This window comes from Conger conger, chromosome 9 (genome assembly GCF_963514075.1).
Source record: "Conger conger chromosome 9, fConCon1.1, whole genome shotgun sequence".
NCBI lineage: Eukaryota > Metazoa > Chordata > Actinopteri > Anguilliformes > Congridae > Conger > Conger conger.
This window is the reverse complement of record NC_083768.1, coordinates 42,803,268-42,824,562: the sequence shown is the minus strand read 5'-3', so window position 1 is coordinate 42,824,562 and position 21,295 is coordinate 42,803,268. Positions and strand designations below refer to the sequence as shown.

Sequence of the window (21,295 nt, the reverse complement as noted above, 5' to 3'; positions counted from 1 at the left end):
AGAGTGAAGACAGCAGACCTGGGCTGAACACGGTACGTAATCGTTTTGGATTCAAACGCTTTTCCGCGTTCGGGCCCCGTTCCTGGCCCGGTGAAGTTCCACCAGGCGAGCGAGATGTTAGGTCACTTTTCCTTCGGCTTCTCTGTTGATTTGTCTTGGCCACAGTGGCGTTGTTTGATTTTTCTTCCTTCACCGCGGGGTGAGCGAAGACACGGAGGATTGTGGATATTGGGGTCAGCGGGTCGGCGCTGTTAAGACAGCCGCGGAGGAGAGTCCGGGGATCAATCGGAAACGCCGCGACCCGCAGTCGCCCGGGCGGCGGCGGCGACTGTGTTCAGGGACCGCTTAACGCCGTCTCCGTCCCAGAACGCATCAGCCGCTCGCTCCCAGTGTCGCCGGCGGGTTTCCGAGCGGATCCGTCGCGTGAAAAATAACTTCCTGTCCGCGAAAAAACAGGTTCAGCGGATTACATTGTGTCGCGTGACGTGCTGGCTACGCCGGCTCTTGCCAATAACTACGAGTGAAACGGATGTGTCACATGAAAAATAACTTCCTGTCCGCGAAAAGGGTTCAGCGGATTACATTGTGTCACGTGACGTGCTGGCTACGCCGGCTCTTGCCAATAACTACGAGTGAAACAGATCTGTCACATGAAAAATAACTTCCTGTCGATCAAACGGGTTCAGCGAATTACATTGTGCCGTGTGAGGTGTAGGCTACTCTGACTCTGGGGAGAGAGTTGTTACCAATAACTAAGACCGACAAGATCCTATTTATACCAGCGACTGCTGTTTTCAGACGACAGCGCAACAGTCTGGCAGGAAGAAAAGGCAGAAATGAATAACCCAAAGGTTTGGCGAAAGGCGAACTCAAGGCTGTGCACCCCTCTGTCTGGCGTCAAACCGCTCACGCTGATACGTTTTACCGAAGCCGTCAGCTTCCTGTTCGGGTTCGGGTTCGCCCAGCCTACGTCGGCTGGCTTCCTTTCACCATTTCATTCAATTTGAGAGACTGAGCTCATTTGAAAGAGTGCGGAAGAGGTACTCCAAAGATGAGAGGTTAAATCCAAAGATCTGTATCACTTTTTTATTACACAGTTATAGAAGACTCCCTTTCAAAATATGGATAAAAACCAAAGGTAAAAATGATTACTGACTGTGGCACGTTGGCTCGGATTGCAGGAAGGAAGCAGAGAGAGCCAGGGACCACGCCTACTGGTTAAGCAGGCACACACCTGGACTACGAATCAGTCCAGGAGTTTATGAGGTGTGCTTCTTTACACAGTAGGCGTCTTGGAACCGTCTTGGAACGTGAGACTGGAACTGTGTTGGTGGGCAAAAAGCTACAGTTTGGTTCATTTTATTTTGCTTTTCTTATTTTGCCTTTATTATTTTTGCCCAGAACACGTGCGGGGGAAGGGCGAAGACTCTCTGTTCATTTTTTAGGCACACTCTCGCTCTCTCGTTCTCTCCCCATTCCACAGTGTAATAAAACGCCGGTGCAATCCGGAATTTCCACGTCTCCCTGTGTCCAGCTCTTCTGTCCTCCCAGGGGTGTGACGGTACGAGACACTGACCCACTAAGAAACCTATAGATGGCTGTAACTTGAATACTTGATGATGTACTTCATTTACAATATTAGGTACATATGTTGTACTTAAATACGCTTACATTTATAAGTATAATGGCAGATAAACAGATACATAATGATGACAAATAAGTATAATGACAGATAACCCTGCTGAATGTTACACAGAGGGGAGGGGGAGACTGCCAGGGGTGGGAAGGGGAGCCAGGGGTGATGTTTGACAGACTATGTTTGTGTAATGTTTTCATACACACAATGAAAAGAAGTCTATCACAAAAAAAACAGAAGACCAGTTCGATGCTGAGATGTACACAAGTCGCAAATACCCACAACACAGCGTTTATGTTATAAACGCCTAAAAATGGCCTGATATTCTCAACAACGCCCAGTTTGAAAATGTTTCTGAAATCATTACGTCAGGGCATCTGTTTCGGTAGCGTCATGGTAAATGTCAGCATATAAAGGGAAAATAATATTAAACGTCCAACTTGACAAAAAACAAATCCTGTCATTGTGCAATTTTGAGGGTATATGATTGTTTTGGTTTTTAAACACTGTTTTTCCTCTTTTTCTTTACTTTTATCAATTTAGGATTGAGGAGAGGAAGGTTGGATGCATTTCTTGAGCTGCATTTACATTGAACCATTTTTCAGTTGAACTAGACGTATTGACATGTTTCATAGAGAGGCAAGCAGAAATGCAATAACTGCTCAGATGAAAGTACATTTTCATATTTGAATGGATTTGTGAGATGTGTGATGCCACTGTATTTTGGGGGAATATTGTTCTTTTTTGTTTGCAGTAGTTAATCCAGGGTTAAATGAGAATTTAATAGGCCTGGGTGGACATTAAGCATCATTGTGGCTGCAAGGCAAGATATATTTTTGTCAATTTCAATGCAAAATCTAATTAATTTTTTATAATATGGTAGGATGGGATATTATACTTATTAATTTGAAGTGTCATTGCCACAGATATTAGGTCCTGGAGTTATTTTTCTGATAAATGGAAAAAGTATACACTCAGTGACCACTTTATTAGGTGGGTAATTCCATGTTAATTCAGCACACTTTTGGGCCTTTATGGATTGTAATGAGATTTGGCATGCTGATTTGGCCTTAAGAAACCTCTGGAACCCAAACTGTTCATCTGGAAGGTATAGGCTAACAGAGTCTGTACTAATTAGCATGACTCCATGACTTTGACTTGCCCTATCTCCATTAATGTAGGTCGCAGAGAAATGGGGTTTCACTTTGTCTTCACTAGCTTTAATCTTGCACATTTATTATGTTCATCCCAAAATGAAAGGTACAGAGTTATGAGTGATTATAATCCTGAAATTTGATTTGATTCTTATAAGGCCGAATCAGCATGTCAAATCTCATTAAAATCTGTGGCGATGTGGTCCAAAAGTGTCTTGAGTTGACATGAGATTATCATACTTCTGCAGACCATCCACATCCTCTCATTAACAAGCTGTTTTCACCCACAGAACTGCCGCTCACTGGATGTTTTTATTTTTGTTTGTTTCTTTTTTTTGCACCATTCTCTGTAAATTCTCTACAGACTGTTGTGCATGAAAATCCCTGGAGATCAGCAGGACTCCCTGGGAATCCCTGCTCAAACCAACCCCGTGATTCAAAGGTCTAAGTTACACACATTACATTTTCTCCAGTCTGATATTTGGTCTGAAGAACACCTGAGATATCTACATTAATGGGCTGTTGCCAATAAAGTGGCCAGTGGGTGTAATGTCTTGCCTTCAGTTTTCCCAAGATGCCTGTCCTCTCCCTTCCTGCTCTATTACTGCACACACACAGCATATTCCAGAGCATCAGCAGAGTGAGCAGCTCTCCTGTGTCATGGTGGCTTTTCATCTATTTAGAGGAAACTAGTGAGAGGAGAGGAATATTATTTAAGAGTCTGGTGACTCCTGCGGTGCCTGTGCCCAATTCCCATCCTCAGGTGGGGAGTTAAAGTCACCTAATCTCACAGGGGAAATATATCCAGGACAAAGACATAAAGTCAGAGCCCAAACCTGCAACCGTTTCACCAAATTATTCAAATTCATAACTGATAAAAAAATGAATCGTGTCCTCGAGGTTAGGGGGGGTCAGAAATAATCAGTTCGCCCCCTCTGTGGCAACTACTGTCATTTAAATGCCGTTACGTTGCCTTGCTGGGTCAAAAACACCTTCATATTCACGCACGCCACCGAATACACCGAAGGCTTCCGTTTGGGTGGTATTTCATTGCATTTGCATTCGAGTCATTGAGTTTTGAAATGGGTTTAGTGTGTTTGCAGAAGGGTTCGTGAACAAAAACAGAAGTCCTGGCTGCAGTTATGCATTGTCTCCACTGTCATTCGGGGGATGAAATTACAAAGGATCTGCAGCACCTGTGTTTCCAGGTGTAGCCTCGGGAGTAGATAAACAGGTGGCTCACGATCATCACTTGCTCTGAACACTTTCAGGATGCCAGCTGTAACCATGAAAAGGCTGGCAGTTTTTTTAAGCCCTGACGAGAATAAATAGGTTTCCAAGAAAAATGTGAAAATTTCTAGATTTCCGTCAAAAAGCCAAACAAAACAAAGTCTTCATGGCTCGTGTTTATTCTGGGACAACTATTCTGACGAAACCGAACGGGGAATTTTGCGTTTTTAACTGGGCGGCTGTAGACTCTGGAGCCTCCCTCCTAATTTCGCTCCCCACAGCCTCCGACACTCGCCAGGCCTCTCACCGAACTCTGTGCAACGGCTCACCGGCTCCTGACAAACACAGACGTGTGCGTGCGCGGGTTCCCCTTCCAGGACGGCGGCAAATGATGCTGTTTATATGCAGCCTCCGCATACAGACTCCCGAGCTGAAATGTTTATCTTCCCGCCTAAACAATCGATGCCGCCTCCTCTCCCTAATAACTCCCCGGGACCGCGGTGACATTAGCCGACGAACCGGAGCGCGCGCGTAAATAACGTCTGGAGGAATTAAATCAGGGCCAGACGGCTTCCTTCTTCGCCCTCTTTCGCCATTATCAGACACGCAATTACGGCGAGTTCACCGGCACGCGGAATAACGAGAGGCAGGGATGAAAAAAGCTCGGGCGAAGAGCACCGGCGTTGAGAAAGACATTCCGTAGATGGGTTTTCCGCACCGGATAAACACGGCTTGTTCCTGGGCGATGGGCCAACCCCGCTATTGTATCCAGTGTCGGCCGGAGTCAATCTGCCGCGGAACCAATCCGCGGCCGCCCTGCCCCCCCCCCCCGGCTCGGCCCAGGTAGAGCTGCCCCGCGGTAGAGCCGGGTCAGGGGAAAGCCCGTGATTACTCTTCCACCGGAGACAAGAGCTCTTCGGGAAACAAAACTAAAATGCTTCCCCTGTGAGGTAGATCTCGTGTGGGTGTTCTCCACCATGGGAAGATACTGGCTCGGGGACCTGGATTGAGCAGCAGATAAGAACATTAATGTAATTGTATTATCGTAATTATTATCAGCAGACCTTTAGCCAGCAAGTGCAGTCTGAGAAGCGCAGGTATGGTGACTTGGCTTTGATTAGGTAATGAGCTGAATCGTTTGTTTTAGTGGATGGGTGCAGGCGAGCCAACATTATGGCCCTCATATTACATTAAGATCTTACATAGCAAACAACTGAACAACAATTACCATAAAATCATAATAATAAAATGTAAACTGTGGTTGACAGTGTGCTGGATTAAACAGCATCCACTGGCACCAGATCACCTTCTAGATGCATGATGATGTCATTCTTCTCGGAAGACACATCAACACATCAACAAGCTATATTTGGGTACATATGTTTGCCAAAAAACTACTACTACCAGTTGAAAAAAAACATAAATACTCTTGTCTTTTTAAAATGCACCAAATAACTAATGAACTAAAAAGACACTAAATGTGTGTAATCAAGGGGTTGAAACCACATTTCATTACAGACTGGCTTCTCTGTGCTTTGCTCAGTCCTGATTGTGTGTGTGTGTTTATTTTTTATCAGCCATCTTAATGACATGGAAACAGTGGACTCCAGGGTGTTCAACATTGGCTTGCCGTCTCCCAGCTAAGCCCTTTTTTATGAATTGGAAAATATTAAAATGAGATGGTGTCATGACATTCCTGTCTCATTGTGACAAACTCCCACTGCAAGGCTGAGAAACCCGACGGTGTGGTGTATGCATAGTCTTCATTAGCACTTCGCTATCCGCAATATTGTGACTGATAGCCTAATGTGTTAATCATAGTTTGTTTACTGGAACAATCTGGATGAGTCATCCAATGTGGATGAAGTAAGTAAACCGCAAACAAACAAACGTCTGCTCCCGTGCCATTCTTAAGACAATCTACATTTCCGCGCGGCTCGATTGCAAATTAAATGTGTTACTTATATGAAAGGTTAAAGAATGCTTTTTATTTCAGCAGATATTTTTATTTGCCATGGCCCACGGTTACCGTAGTAACCACACACAGCGCTGTGAAAAAGCATTTTCCAACTGATTTCCTCTATTATTGTGTATTTTTGATTTTAGATCTTCAGACAAAATGTAATATTCTAAAAATATCTCCCGGGACAAAAAGGTTTTGGAGTGGTCTAGTCAAAGTCCTGACTTGAATCGAGATGCTGTGGTAGAATCTGGAATGAGCAATCCAATAGCTGCCAATTCTTATAGGAAGTATTTGGTTGCAATTATTGAAACCACATATTAAAATTAAAAATTAAATTTTCACAAGGGTCACATGGATTTTTGATGACCTTTTTCATTAAATCAATGAAACAATAATTAAAAAATGTGTTTTGTGTTTACTCCGGTTCCCCAAAATGTCAAATATTACATTTTGTATAAAGATCTGAAGCCATTCAGTGTGATAAATATGCAATTATACAGGAAATGAGGGAGGCAATGTAGGCTATCAAAGACCCACTTCTTCATAGGTGAATGTCATTGCGTATAAATATGTTTTACAGTAATCTCGATATTCTCACACCAACCGACAAAAACTATGACCCAGTGCTATGTGGGGGAAAACTAGGCCTACAGTTAGAACATGAGAAAGGACTTTGATGTCTCGTTACTGTAGGCCTATGCAGAATGTTTCCAGAGGCGAAAGCAATCTAATGTGAAGGCCCAGGTTGCCCCTAAATAAAATTGGCAGGTCCGCTCTTGAGCGGATCCTGATGAAGGACTTGCTTGTGATCAGAAAATAAATGGGACCACGCAGTTGTTTCTGTGCATCGGTCCACAAGAGTAACCCTCCATCTTAGAATCCGCACGGGCCACTTCCCATGAATATCATCAGAAAAATGGCATGTTCCATAAATGCATTAATTCACAAGACCTTTCTCCCCCCGTCTTTTTTCCGTCGACACCCCGGCTTTCACGGCGAGTGCCAAAACCCTAGCATCACGGCTCGAATGAAAGGTCTTCTTCAAGCGTAAATTACCATCCTTTCCTGTAAATCAGCATACTCCATAAAGCCCAGGTTGAACCTAACGGCTCAGCTGAATTAAGGACATTGTCCTCGTCCCCCATTGATTGAGGGAAATTTTGCAAGGGAAACATGTATTATGTGTTGCTGAAAAAAGATATACTGCAAAAAATGTCTAGTTTTAACAATCTCTTTATAATCTTAGTCTTTGTCTCAAATTTAGACTTATTTCTATTACTATTTTGTTAAGCGCTAACTGCCAATGAGGTGAGAAAGTTTGACTATGGGGTGAGAAGGAAAATAACTTGAAACTCAGATTTAAATATTAAACTCATATTTTCTACATGAGAGAAGAAAAAAAAAAAGATGTTAAGTCTTATTATAAGCTTGTTAAGACTTGTAAAAAATTTTTCGCAGTGTGTGTGGTGGAGGTGCTCTGCCTGATGATCTCACGGCCGACTTGGGTCGCCTCTCGTACCGTAAACGACCCAACAGTTCAGAGGTTCTGCGGCGTGGCGTGTGGGGGTGAGTATCCCTCCCAGGCCCGGCTTGAGGCCCGTACACGCACACGCACGCCCAATCGCTTCCTTTAATAGGCAGACGGCCGCCAATTACAGCGGATTTAATGGGCCCGCGCCTTTGTTTTCGTTTCCGGCGGCCGCTAACGAGGACATCTGTGGCGGACCCCGCGGCGCGCGGGAGCCGGGCGAAGCGCTTTCTAATGTCGCTCCCCGATCGCTGGCTCGTGCTCCCCCTCTCCGTCCGCACCGTGTCCCTCCCCGCCCAGCCAGCAGACCGCCGCGTAGCGCGTCTCTTTACCTTTGAGTCCGCCGGCCTGCCGGATGGTTCAGGCCAATTCCTAACGTGTCAGGTCGGGTTTTAACACGGGTATCGCTTTATGTGTCCGTGTTCGTATGTATGAATAGTTATCGATTGCTTTTTTTTTTTTTTTATATATTTTTTAGGCCTTTTTTCAGCTTTATTGGACAGTATATAGTATAGAGAGACAGGAAGAATGGGAGCGAGAGAGAGGGGAAGACATGCAACAAATGTTGGACGGTCGGATTCGAACCGCCGACGTCGCGGCTCGCAATGAGCATGCGGTCAGTGCTCTACAGGCTGCGCCACCGAGACACCCTAGTTATCGATTGCTAATGGCCGTTCCTTGTTTTGCAGGACCCTTGGAAAGGGAAACTGAATGACCTATTACAAATGACTCAGGAATCAATGAATGCTTAAAGCACTGACGTGGTTTAAAGACCTGTCCAATGCTTCCAAAGGCCTGTCCCATGTTTTCAAGTGCCCGTATTCATTTGTGAAAAATATGTAAAGACTAGAGAACAGACACTTCGATACATATAAATACAAGTTTGATCGATTCTGATGAATAGTACCCAAGATAATTAGGAGATGATATTGTGCTGTATATGGCAAATGTTATTGAATTTAATGTAATTTGACAATATCTACTCATTGGTGCATGAATAATTATTATGTAGGGTGCTGTTAACTGAATGCATCTTATTTTATTCTGAGAGATGCTTTTTAACTGAAGCTCTTAGGTGGACATGCCAAAGTTAAAAAGGCCGTTTTGATTATTTTAATTTTTCGGTTGATTGAGCACTGCACACACTGAGAATGTCTTAATAATATATTGATTAAAGCTGTATTTGATAGGTAACTTCCCAACGGCAGCTGTGCCAAGCAACAGGACATGGCGAGGAACACCAAAAAAATAAGCCTTTTAGCGGATCGCGCCACACACCTGCCCACGGCACAGCGGATAGAGATGAACTCTTCTGCACCATAAAGCAAAGCAGCCGGAGGTCAGAACTGTGCAATGACTGGCAGCCACGTTTAAATAAATGAACATCTTCAAAACTCAAGCACAGTTCAAACCTTGCGTGGAGCTAGTAGTCCTTAGAATTCATTAAAGCACTTTGAACCGTTTCTTGATAGGGGTTAAGGTGTAGCACACGTTTGGTGAAACCAACTGTTATATCATTGCAGTAATATCATTCATCCTTTACTACATTTAATGTGGAGAATCAGATATGGATGGCAGTACAGTATATGACAGGAATACAGCGATGCAGTTATGTGAAAATATCATTACATGTTCTTTGATGTTTGCAATAACACAATAAGTAAACCATCAAAGCAAAACATCTAATGTTAATTCAGCTCTCGCAGAGTACACGCGTCCAATGAGGACTGCGTGTACCCTGTGAGTTTCGATTTAACGGTTAACATGTTACCGTGTGGTTTACAAAAATAAATAAAGAATCACATTCCATTTGTAGTCAACGCCGTCTTACGTTCGGATCTATATCTGGTCTCTTTGGATCATTTGCAGGTCAAGAGCAAACCGCAGATGTCTTTTTTAAGCATGCTCAAATCCTCCCGATAGCAAGCGCTTCTTAAGCACTTTAATTCCTGAACATATCTGACATTCACTGCTGTAAATGGTGTCAGGTGCTAACAGAAGGTCACGGGCTGATCACATCCCCCGAAATCCCACACAATCCCGCCGCGCACGAGCAAAGCTCTGCGTGAAGACTGATATTTATAAACCCCTACAGCACAAAGGGATTTGACCACGCTGAGAAAACCACTGCATATGCAAAAAATAAAACTAAATTAAAAATATAAAATCTTGGCTCACCGTCCCTTTGAACACGAGCAGGTGTCACAGATGAGTTTTCAAACCGGCAGCTACGAAAACCGAAAGATCAAAAGCATTTTTCTCTTTAATTAGCATCATAATTAGCAAATAAATTCCCCAAAACACTGAACTATCTACTAAATATGCGGTGAAATACGCTGCGGGATTGTATGCTATTGCATTAAAATTCATCAGTGGTATGAGATAGTAAATGCAGTAAAAAAAAAAAGAATACGATATGTTAGCGGCAGTAGGTAGCGTTAGCTTATTTGACAAGTCAAACAGAATGTGTTTATTGACACTGGCTGTAAAAGCCCAAACTTCTCCCCGTGCAAAAGGTAATTAAGGAAGAAACAATTTAAATATTTAGACATATAATTAAAAAATTACTGTGTGCTCCTGCAATGCAAAATTACAATTTAATGGGTAATCGTTCAAGTGAGCATGCATGATTGATTAATGTTTTCCATTAAAATATAATTTGGTCCAAGGTTATGCTTTTCCTTGCCATCCATTTACTAATGGATGACAAATTTAAGTTAAATGAATGAATATGTTAAGAGACCAATTGCATTTTGCTGTTCTGAAAATATGATGAGGCTCTTTATTTTCCTGTTGAAAGTCACAACTTTTCCATGATTATAACACAAAAGTGAATCTGAAAATAAGTAAATAAATAAGTAATGATTCCTTTTCCTTTGTCTCAGAATTTAAAGCCTTCAAAGAACAAACATACTTGATACAAAAGAAGCAATTTTGTCATGTAAAAGCTTCGTCTTACATCTTATAAATACGATTTGCATAAGATTCATCAAAGAACCGCTAAATGCTAAACATTTTACTAACAGGCTGCTAGTGGCCAAATTAAGCTACGCTAGTGGCGATCATCCAGGCCACAGAACAGCGGACCATGTTTTCACTCTCTCGTAGATAGATAGCTGATGGGGCACGGGAATGTGTGTATCCAGTCCACGTGTATTTTGTGGACTTGGAGAAGGCTCCTGGCTGTGGTCCTCCGGGTATCTTGTGGGAGGTGCTGTGGGAGTAAGGGGTGATGGAGTCGGTACTGTGAGCATTTCGGTCCCTGTACACTCGGAACGAGAGCTGTGTTCTTGGCACGAAGTCAAGCTTGCTCAGTTTGGGCGTCAGGTGGCTGGTCTCCCCTCCTGCTCCTGGTGCTCGTGGCCAGAACCTCAGGGCACAGCCGAGGTCTGGAGGGTGGGGACGTAGCGGGGGCATGTCTGCTGCTGTTCTGCAGGTGACGTTGTCGTTTTGGCCTTGACGTGCTCTGACCTTCGATGCACACTGGAGCAGCTGGCAGTTCAGTGCGATGTGGTTGGGACGAGAGTGATCAGCTCCAGGTCTGTAGCCACGGTCCTCTCTGGGAAAAGGCACCTTGTCCCCCCCCTTTAAGTGAGGGAGGAACAACTGCCCCCGGTGGCGGAGGTCAAGTATCTCAGGGTCTTATTCTTGAGAAAAAAGGATCGGGAGATTGACCATTGTGTCCGTGCAGAGGCCACAGTAATGCGGTCGTTGTATCAGATGGTGGTGGTGAAGAAGGAGTTGAGCCAAAAGGCAAAGATTGAAATACCGGTCAATCTCCGTCCTGACCCTCAATTATGGTCAGAAGCTATGGGTAGTGACCAGGCCAGTGAGAACTGGAATACAAGTGCCCAAAATGGGGTTCCTCCACAGGGTGGGAGGGCTTGCTCTTCTGGATAGGGTGAGGAGATCCGCCATCCTGGAGGACCTGCACCTCTGCATCGAGGGGAGAATGTTGAGGTGGTTTGGGCACCTGATGGTGATGCTTTTGGGGGTGTTCCAGGACATCCACCTGGGAGGACACCCAGGGGCAGACCCAGGAGGCGTGGGAGGGATGATATCTCCCAGCTGGCCGGGGATGGCATTGGGATACCTGGGGAATAGTTGGAGGAGGTCGCTGGGGAGAGGCATGTTTGGGCTGCTCTGCGTGCCCTGTTGTCACGGCGACCCTGACCTGGACTTAGCAGTTACAAAATGGATGGATAGTGAAAGCGCCAGCAACATTGCCATGGCGACAATCCTCAGAGAACTGCACGAGAGGCAGCTAAAAGGGTTAAAATGCATTTCAAATAATGTATCGCACCCAGGTCTGACAGTGATCGTATTCCAAAAAGGCTCCTCTTACTTACAGTTAATTATATGATTAACTATCCAATACCAAATGCCACAGTTCCTCAAACAAACTCATTTCACACATTCTAATGGCCCAATTTGTTTTTCACACTACTGAAAACTACTTGTAATGTCATTACCACCAGCTTAATTTGACCACCGTTGCTTGCAATATTTTATCAGTGCCATTTAAGAGGAGTAATGCTGTTTTCAACGTATGATACACTAGCTTTCACGTACAAGTGTGTTTACCAATATAATGCGTGACTACGAACCCAAATCACTGTGGCCCAGTTAATGAAGTGCATTACGCTCTATGACAGGGTTCGGTAACCTCAAAATAAATGTAAAAATGATAAAAGCTGTTTTTCTTTTTAAGATAATAGATATTCTGCATACTGCCAGGAAATTTAATAATTTAAAAATAATAATAATTTGACAAAAAAAATAGCGATTTGTTCCGCAGAATTTAATTGTTAATCACCAGCTCGGGTGAATCAGAAACTCCACAGAAATGAATACAGAGCTGTGACTTCGTCACGCGTTTCGTCATACCTATATTAGTTATTTTTTGGGCCAGTTTTATCACTGCCTGTCAAAATGAAACACCTGCACCCACTCAATCTCCAGACCCCCCCCCCCACTCACACACACACACACACACAAATATACACATACACACACACAAACACAGCCACCCCCAACACCCCCATCTCCCTCCGGTCTACAGTGATTCATACCAGTGGACATACTTGCTGCACCTGATTGCTGCATTGTTGAAGCCAGCTGCTTTTTTGTACACAGTGTGAAATACCATTTTAGGGAAAGTAATGCAATGTTTTCATTATTTATCTAGTTATTTATGCTATTTATTGATTGATTGGGGGGGGGGGGAGTGTTTGAGGTTTGCTGTTATCCATTTCAAACTGGGCCTGAAGATCTGTAGATCCCATAATTGAAGTCTACTTAATTCCCAGCCTACTTTTGATCTTGAAAATATTAATAGAGTTTATGTATTAATGTGTTTTGATATTAATATTCACAGTCGTGCAGATTAAATCTTTCTCGCAAGAAAAGGCTCACTCACTGCTCACAAGGCGCTCAGTGCCTAAGCCCAGGCCCATTGTGAATCCAGGCCCTGTCTCTCTCAACTCCAGCCATTGAAGACATGATAATATTGCAGCTCAAACTGAATTGCAGCTCGGTTTCCTATCCTGTTATCTCACTTCCATTATCTGTCAAAACAGACAAAGCGAAATGCTCCATAAGTTTATCTTCAGTTGCCACCAGGGGACTGACAACTTTTCCACTTTTTTTCCGGCTCGCAAATTGTGTGTGTGTTTGATTGTGTGTGTGTTTATGTGTGCGTGCGTGTGTGTGCGTGCGCAGGGGTGCCGTTAAGAATTTTGGGCCCCCAGGAAGGTTAATGCACTGGGCCCCTTGGCTCACAACCTGTCACTACACAAAAAACCTACAAAGATTCTCATAACCCAACTAATAATATATGTCTCTCCACTGCAAGCATACAGTAGGCTCCAGAATTATTTGCAGCCCTGCTAAATCTTCAGAAAAAGTGCTGTAACATAAAAAAAATAATAGTTATTAATAATCCAACATGCCCAGAAACAGGTTCCACAATTCTTGGCACCCCTGGTTTAATACTTTGTGCAAACACCCCTGGCAAAGACGACAGCCAGGAACCTTGTCCTATAATTGTGATATGGTTTAATACTGTGCACTTGCTTCCTCTTCCTGGCAAGTTTTCAACCATTCCATATGTTTTTTGCCAATTCCATATGTTTTATGCCTTTTTATTATTGTACTTTCAGTGCTATAGTGGTATGTTTAACCGTTAATGCATGTTTTTGTACCCATTACCCGACTTGTGATGGTCAATTACCATCTGTGTCTTCTGAATTGATAATTCTTTTGTTTTTCCCATGCTGATGGTTGACAAAGGGATTTTGCATGCTTGTTACCTCATTTTTATACCCTAGTGAAACAGGAAGAGATGGAATGGCACAATATAGTTATTTTAGACTGAGATTAACCGAATGTGTGTGTGTGCAAGCGTGCGTGTGTGTGTGTGTTTGTGTATGTGTGTGTCCACGTCCCAGCGTTTAATTCTCAAGAGCCAGCCATTTCATACGATATCTCACTTTACACAGATTTTGAGAGCTCCTTCAGAGAGTCTCTCCCTGTCCAAACTCGAGCACAGATTAGGCACTGATGTTATTACCAGCACTCTAACAGCTACGTGTCTACGGCTGAATCACCAGTGCCTCGTTCTTTTAAGTTGTACTCCTTCTCCCCGATCGTTAGCCGGAGTGCCCTGAAACACTCAGTCCTGCGTGAACATCAGCCCCCATTTTGTTTCAGTGTCTTTTTTGTTTCAGATAATTGAAAGCCTCTGAAGAGGCTCTCTGCCCTAAACGTGATCTACAGTACTGTGCAAAAGCCCTCGGCACCCTAGGTTTCTTTAAATATAAATACATTTGGTCTCAGATTTGGTCTTTATTTTTTATCGTTTTCTGCATTAGTATAAAATAACATATTTGAAATTTCCAAACATTCATATTCCCCAAAAAAATTAATGTTGCAGAGAATTGTTTTGTATTTTGTTAAATAAAGTAATATATTAATAACAGACCGCTTATCAGATAAAATCTTGATGGAGGCTGTCTGGGATTACTTGGAGAGCCAGGAGCAAGCAAGACAGACAAAGTCTGTTCTAATCCTAAACGTGTGCCTTTGCCTCCTTTATTAATTTTAGATGACCTTTATTTTACCAAGAAGACCCCATTGAGATCACAATCTCTTTTTACAGAATGTTTCCATACTCATTTTCTTTTTCTTTTTTTTGGGTGGCTTTATTTTGACTCTTCAAGAAGGCTGAATTAGGTGTTTTTTTATAGAAGAACTACAGGTTGCCGGCCCAATTAAAATTGATCTCCTCTTAATCATTCAACTGCTTTTTAATGAAGCGTTTCAGGTACACGCAAACTTGGCCGATTTCCGCCTTCATAGATTATATCAGAGATAGAGAGAGAAGAGGAGATTACACCAAGCCCAGGGCCAGACACACACACACACACACAATTAAAAATGTGGGCACACACACACTCACACAGCTGTCGCACACAAATGCTCAGAGGCAACGCACGAGCCGCCGTGACTTTGGAAGCACACCAAAATCACAAAGAGAGGTGCACACCACTGACAAGGGAGGCGGATAGTCAAGAATCAGGCGACAAAATCAACCACGTTTGGTTTCAAGGACCAGACCTCAAAACCAGGCTGCCCTGAACACTGAACCGCCGTCTATGTCTGTAGACATTCACTCGTCCTGTCTCGGGGGGTGAGACAGGCGAGTCTGGGGGTCAAAGGTCAAACAATGGCAAACATGGCCGTGTATGAGCCACAGCAGGTTGTGAATACTGCACACGCGTATGTCCCCACGCACAGCACGGCACGACGCCAGGCCAAAGTCAGCAACGCCAACCGATAGTCATCATAAGTCTGGAAGCTACATACAAGAGACATTCCCAAGACGGAACGCTCAGGAACAGTCATGATACTCGCTTCAAGGAACGTTTACCTCCTGACAGTCAGATATACACTCAGTTATACACCCACTTTATTAGGTAGACCTGTCCACCAGGTAGACTTGTTAATGCCAATATTTAATCAGCATCTACGTGCATAAAAGCATGCAGGCGTGGTCAAGAGGTTCAGCCGTTTTTCAGACCAAATGTCAGAATGGGGAAGAAATGTGATCTGAGTGACTTTGACCGTGAAAAACTGAATCAAATCGCCTGAGATTTTCATGCACAACTGCCTCTAGAGTTTGCAGAGAATGGTGCAAATAACGTGTTGTTAATGAGAGAGGTCAGAGGAGAAGGGCCAAACTGACAGGAAGGTGACAGCAACACAAATAACCATGCATTACAACAGTGGTATGCAGAAGAGCATCTCTAAACACACAACGCATCAAACCTCTAGGTGGATAGGCTACAGCAGTAGAAGACTTAATAAGTCTAAAAAATAAGTCTAATGAATACCTAATAAAGTGCTCACAGAGTGTAGGATACAGCCTTTCTTTTCATATTACGAACCAAATCCATTATTATTTTACAATGAGGCTTAAAATGAGGCTTAACTGTCTTTATTCTGAAGATTCACGCACTGTGAATACTACTAATACTGCTTATCATACTTAACAGACGATTGACCTGGAGGTGGAGGTCCTTTAAGTCCAGTTTTACGCTGCCGTTTTACATCGCCTGCTTTTTGTGGGTATAGGCCTGGTTACAGGGCAATTTTCCTTCTCTTACTCTTACCTAAAGCATCTTCGGGACGGTTCCCTGTAAAAAGTGCTATACAAAATAAAATAAAATAAAATGGAGCCGAATTGAATTAAGAAATACAGCTTATGGTTGTTTTATTTTCACACACTTGACGTACGCGTAGCCACCGCTTGTAAACATTCGGGATTTGAATCTGCTCTTCCGCTTGCTTCTCCTTTACAATTTAGTTGTAAATTTCAACTTAAGTGTGCGGTGCTGCAAGGCATCGATTTCCAAGCCTAATACACGCCCTTCAGATGGCCTGCTGCCAAAAAGGTGTTCGTGTCACTTGCTTTCAACGCTGATAAAACGAATTCATCTTAATAAAACCGTGGGCCTTTTTTCGGCAAGACAATGTGTTCATCGATAAATACTTTTTTAGGACGGGCAAAAATGATACGAGCATCACTTACTGTAGCGCTTTTTGCCAATGCCTAAAGCTTCCCTGCGCAGTGGGTGAAGATGTTCCAGCACGTTCCAAAGCAATCCATTTTCTAACCTTGCGAGATGTGACACATTGATCTCCCAATAAACAATCTTTACAGCGGCATCAGAAAATCATCAGAGTTGCGTGAGTTAGTGCCCTTTCCGGTTGGTGTCTGGACAGCCGAGTTTAAAACAGCGTCTGCACTCTCAAAACAGATAAAACAACGTCATTCTTTAACACACCTCCACGTCTTGTTAAGGACACACACATATTTTGTTACTTTCAACGCAGACTGCTTTAAAAAGCCTCCATTTGTACCACAGGAATTGCATGTTTGTAAGCAATACCTTTGACACAACATACGTTGAAAATAACGCAAAATAGCAACACAAAAAGTGTGTTGGATAGTAGTTCGAGAGGGAACTGAGAGCTGTGAATAGCCTCCCGCATACAGATCTGAACCCGTCTTCCCGTTTGAATTTATCCGTGCCCGCAGGTGTACTCCGCTCTTAATATGCATCTTGTGTGATAGCTTGAAGCCCATTATTATTTTTGATACCAAACAGCTGAAAACTCAGAGACTGTTTCCCAGTCATAGTAAATAATGTAAGTCTCCACACGATTTACGCCCGGAGTTATTTTTTTTTAACAGCATTTGGGGAGGATTTTGCTGCAGGTTGATCTGGGCACATCAGCAGGGGGAAGGCAAGTCTGTCAAAGGGAGAAGAGCTCTGCAGGAGCCGTCCTTGCACAATATCTAGCCCCCCCCCCCCCCCAAAAAAAGAAAGAAAATCCTCGATAAGCAGCGGCGTTTTTATTCACAGAGGAGTTTCTAAAAAAGAAAAGGCAGTAAGTAAAACCAACATGGACGCCGCTGGAAGCTGAAAGCCGCCAAAAAAAATTAAAGCGCCAGATTCCGGGCAGGTGTTTCCTCAACGGCTGCTGGGAACTCTGCGGGTCTTTGTTCGATTTCTACCCTCCGCCGTATCGCGACGCAGGCCGATACATCTGAACACGAAGAGAGAGAGAGATCTTAGGGCTCATCGGCACTCCGGGCATGCTTGCCGGCATGCCGGTTTTTTAAATATTCATGCATCCCTGGTGGGACTGCTGATGTCATTTTGATGCAAAATATTAGACAATAATTCATCTTGACTGCGAAGGCTAATAACGGGCCGATGCTGACGGCTCTGGCCCGGCCTGCTGCTCGCCAGCATTTCACGCGAACCGCCAACGTATCCTTACCTTCTTTACTGAAGGACTCGATTAAATCAAGCGTTTGCCACGCACAGGATTGTGAAACCGAACAAATATGTGTAAGAAAGAAGGTACAGTATGTGTTTCTCATAGTATTTACACAATCGTTATGAAAGGACATTTCAGTGAAGCTGGAACTTTCCCCACCATTTGTAAAATGTTTTTTTTTTTTACATTGGTGCATTAATATTATTCACTGTGAGTGACGTTGGCAATCCGTGTATGTGAGTGTACATCCTGGAAAAAGAGCTGTTCCAGCAGAAAGGGCTCAGCTCTCATGCTGGGAAATGTGCCTAGAATCAGAGAGTGAACTGGGCCCTGTCTAACTCGGTACCAGTTTAACTTTCCCGAAAAAATCATCAGATATGCCATGACTCCATTCATCACTCCCTGTCCAATAATCCACTGTCTGCACAGTCATAAACACCCAAATCTAATCGAAGCACGACGCGGTCGAACCTGTGAATCGGTCCACCTGCTTTGTTCATATCTTTTGAGTTTATACATTTTTTCCCCCCACATTTTCCATTAATTTCACTGACAGTGGAGCTCATAATCTTCGAGAAGAAAATGGAAAAGGGTTACACTTGCCTAATTTCATTACTCTAAGTGATAGATGAGGCACACTGCACATGCGGTAGATTGAAGCTGGGCTGTAACGTGCATGTCTGCTTAAAAAATGTATATTAGTCTGCGTAGCACGGCTGTGTGTGTCTGAGTGTGTGTGTGTGTGTGTGTGTGTGTGCCTGCCTGCGTGTGCGTTTGTGTTTCTAAACTTGACGGCCGTCCGGGAATATAAATGTGGTTGTAATGGAAGCACCTGGCCAGGAGTGAATTGAGACACCGGGGCGGAGAGACTACAAGATGAACAGATTGAGGTCAGGAAGAAAGAAAGACAGAGGGAGAGGGAGAGAGAGAGAGAGGCAGAGCAGGGAGAGGAAGATAGAGGGCGGGGGGGGAGGAGGAGGGGGGGTAAAAAGCGAAAAATGCACGACTGCAGTGTGTCACAGAGGGGAATACGTGAGGGGGAAATACAGAATCTGTCAGGTCATCCGTCAGAAAGCAAGAGGAGGTAGAAGAAGCGATAGCGATTCAAAAATGTAACCACAATGAAAAGACGAGGGTTAAAGGTAATGGGTGAGCAGGCAGTAAGGGTTTTTTTAAATGTTTGAGATAGAAATTGAAGGAGAGTTCTCAAACGCTGGTAGAGCCATTAAATCCCAAACTGCCTCAGGCATGTGCCAGGGTTAAGCAAGGATGGGGCGCAGAGGTGTCGTTTGCGTACGAAAAAAAAGGGGAGAGGAATGAAGACGCAAAGTACAGGGTAATCGTAACCCACAAAATGTTCGGTATCTGGTACAAGTTATGTCGGTGGAATATCGGAAAAACCACACACAGGACACGTAGAAGCAACACTGCTCCCTCGTGTAAGTTAAGCCTAACTGTTAGTGTTCCACCGGAACAGAACAGAGAGAAGCCGAGTTAAACAGATGTGACCGTAATTGGTACATGAAATCTGATGATACAGCAATGTCTGCGAGAGCTGAAAAAATTACTCCAAGCCACTAAATTATTGTTTTTTCAACCACGCAGCACACATTAGATTGGGCCAAAGCACATATGTAACCCAAAAAATGAGCACGTTCATTCAAACCGTTATTCAATCCAAAGGCCAGACTAGGTGGAATTAAACATGTTCATGCTTCGGAGTGCTTCATATACATTGCGAGTGTGACAAAATTCTATGAGGATAAAGAACGTTTTACCGATAAAATATTACGCATAACTTAGTTTGGATGTCGAATTGTTAGCAGTGCAGTTAAGTGTAATTCTGTATGATAGAGTAGGCTATCCCGTCTGCCATCAGAACCATCATTTGCAGAAATCGAACTACACATCTCGCAATTGAAACATTAGCGGCAGTACACAGCAATACAAGCGCGTATAGGATTTTTTGGGGGTCTTCAAACTTACTGTATATTCGAGCTGTTCCAATGGACGGCGTGTCGGTTGTTGGCATACACCAGGTGTAAGTTTGCACAGGTGAGGGTTATGAGACAGAGAGAGAACGTTGCGAGAGCCATAATCCTCTGATCTCTCTCTCTCTCTCTGTATCTCTCCGCCCGTCGCTCTTTTCGCTTCTCCGGTGTCAGTCGCTCTATCCCGCCGGATGCGTTCAGACCATCCCGGTAAGAAATAAAAACGCCGAGGAAGCAGGGGAGGCTCCTTGTTTTCAACGATTGTGTACAGACAGAAGTGTTTATCTACGTGTTGTTGAACTCCAATTCCATTGCGATGTTCCTTCCTCCCCCCAAATCCGAATTAAGCACTGCAAAATTGATTCAGCTACTAAAGATTCATTAGCGTCGATAAAAAAATAGGTACTATATTATTGTTATGTCCACAAACTGTCCGCTCAAAAATAAAAACAAAGACATTATTTTGAAAGAAAGAAATAAGCCAAAACAGCTGCCCGCCTATAGGATGCGGGTCCGTGTTTGAATGAGCGGTGATATCGGCTAAATAACTACAGGAACAATTGGATAAAATTATGTCCTGGGCAACGTAGATACATTTAAAGATATGGAGTGGTTCCTGTTACCAGTTGTTTACTTCAAATTGATGGAATTAAGCTATTTCTTCCAGTACAAATGTTTGATAACAGTTTTTTATTGACTTCGTTTGTTCATTATTTGACACGCGTGGTAGATCCTACATAATAAAATTAAAAAAATACAAAACCGTCCGTTTGGAAGTTCCTTAGCTAGATTTTCTTCCTTTTTATCCAGCATCCCTCGCATCCAATCTCGCTCGCTCGCTCGCTTTCTCTCTCTCTCTCCCTGTTTGGTAGTCTTCGGTTGTTCACTCGGTAACTCCACCTCCTCAAGTTTAACCATTTACCTGTCGGAATGTTTCTTATTTAAAAACAAAATCACGATAAGCCGCGGGCACTGTAATTGTTAAGTTTGCTTAACTTGCCCATTAAACACAATTTCCAAAAACACATGGTTGTGATTGTCGTGTGTGTGTGTGTGTGTGTGTGTGTGTGTGTGTGTGTGTTTGTGTGCATGCGTATGCGCGCGCACATTACATAATATTACATAAAATAATTATTAACTGCGCGGTTATGGACATGATAAGAAAGCATGTTTCATGGGATTAAGGAGTTGATGTCGCAGCTGGAAGCGGCCACTTGGTTGCCTGGATCTCTACAGCCGGGTCTAGATCTATAGAAAATTAGCATTTGGTCTTGGTTAACCTTTCCCAGTGCTTATACTGTAGGCATAGAGTACGTCATTGTGATTGATGCTTCAGACCTGAAATTCATATTCACACGTATTACATTTATCCACAGCCTCTAGTCCAACTACCAAATCTTTAGTTCTTCTAAAGATAATGTAATGAATTAGGTGTCTACATAT

General features: G+C 43.4%; 1 protein-coding gene across 1 annotated transcript in view; it reads right to left on the bottom strand.

Annotated features, from left to right (window-relative positions):
- Positions 1-19,957, bottom strand: part of LOC133137909 (ephrin-A3-like) — an 87,621-nt gene extending 67,664 nt beyond the window's left edge. Inside the window, exon 1 of the mRNA XM_061256318.1 lies at positions 19,848-19,957. Within this exon, the coding sequence (XP_061112302.1) occupies positions 19,848-19,957 (110 nt within the window). The remainder of the gene's footprint in view (positions 1-19,847) is intronic.
- Between the last annotated feature and the right edge of the window lie 1,338 nt (positions 19,958-21,295).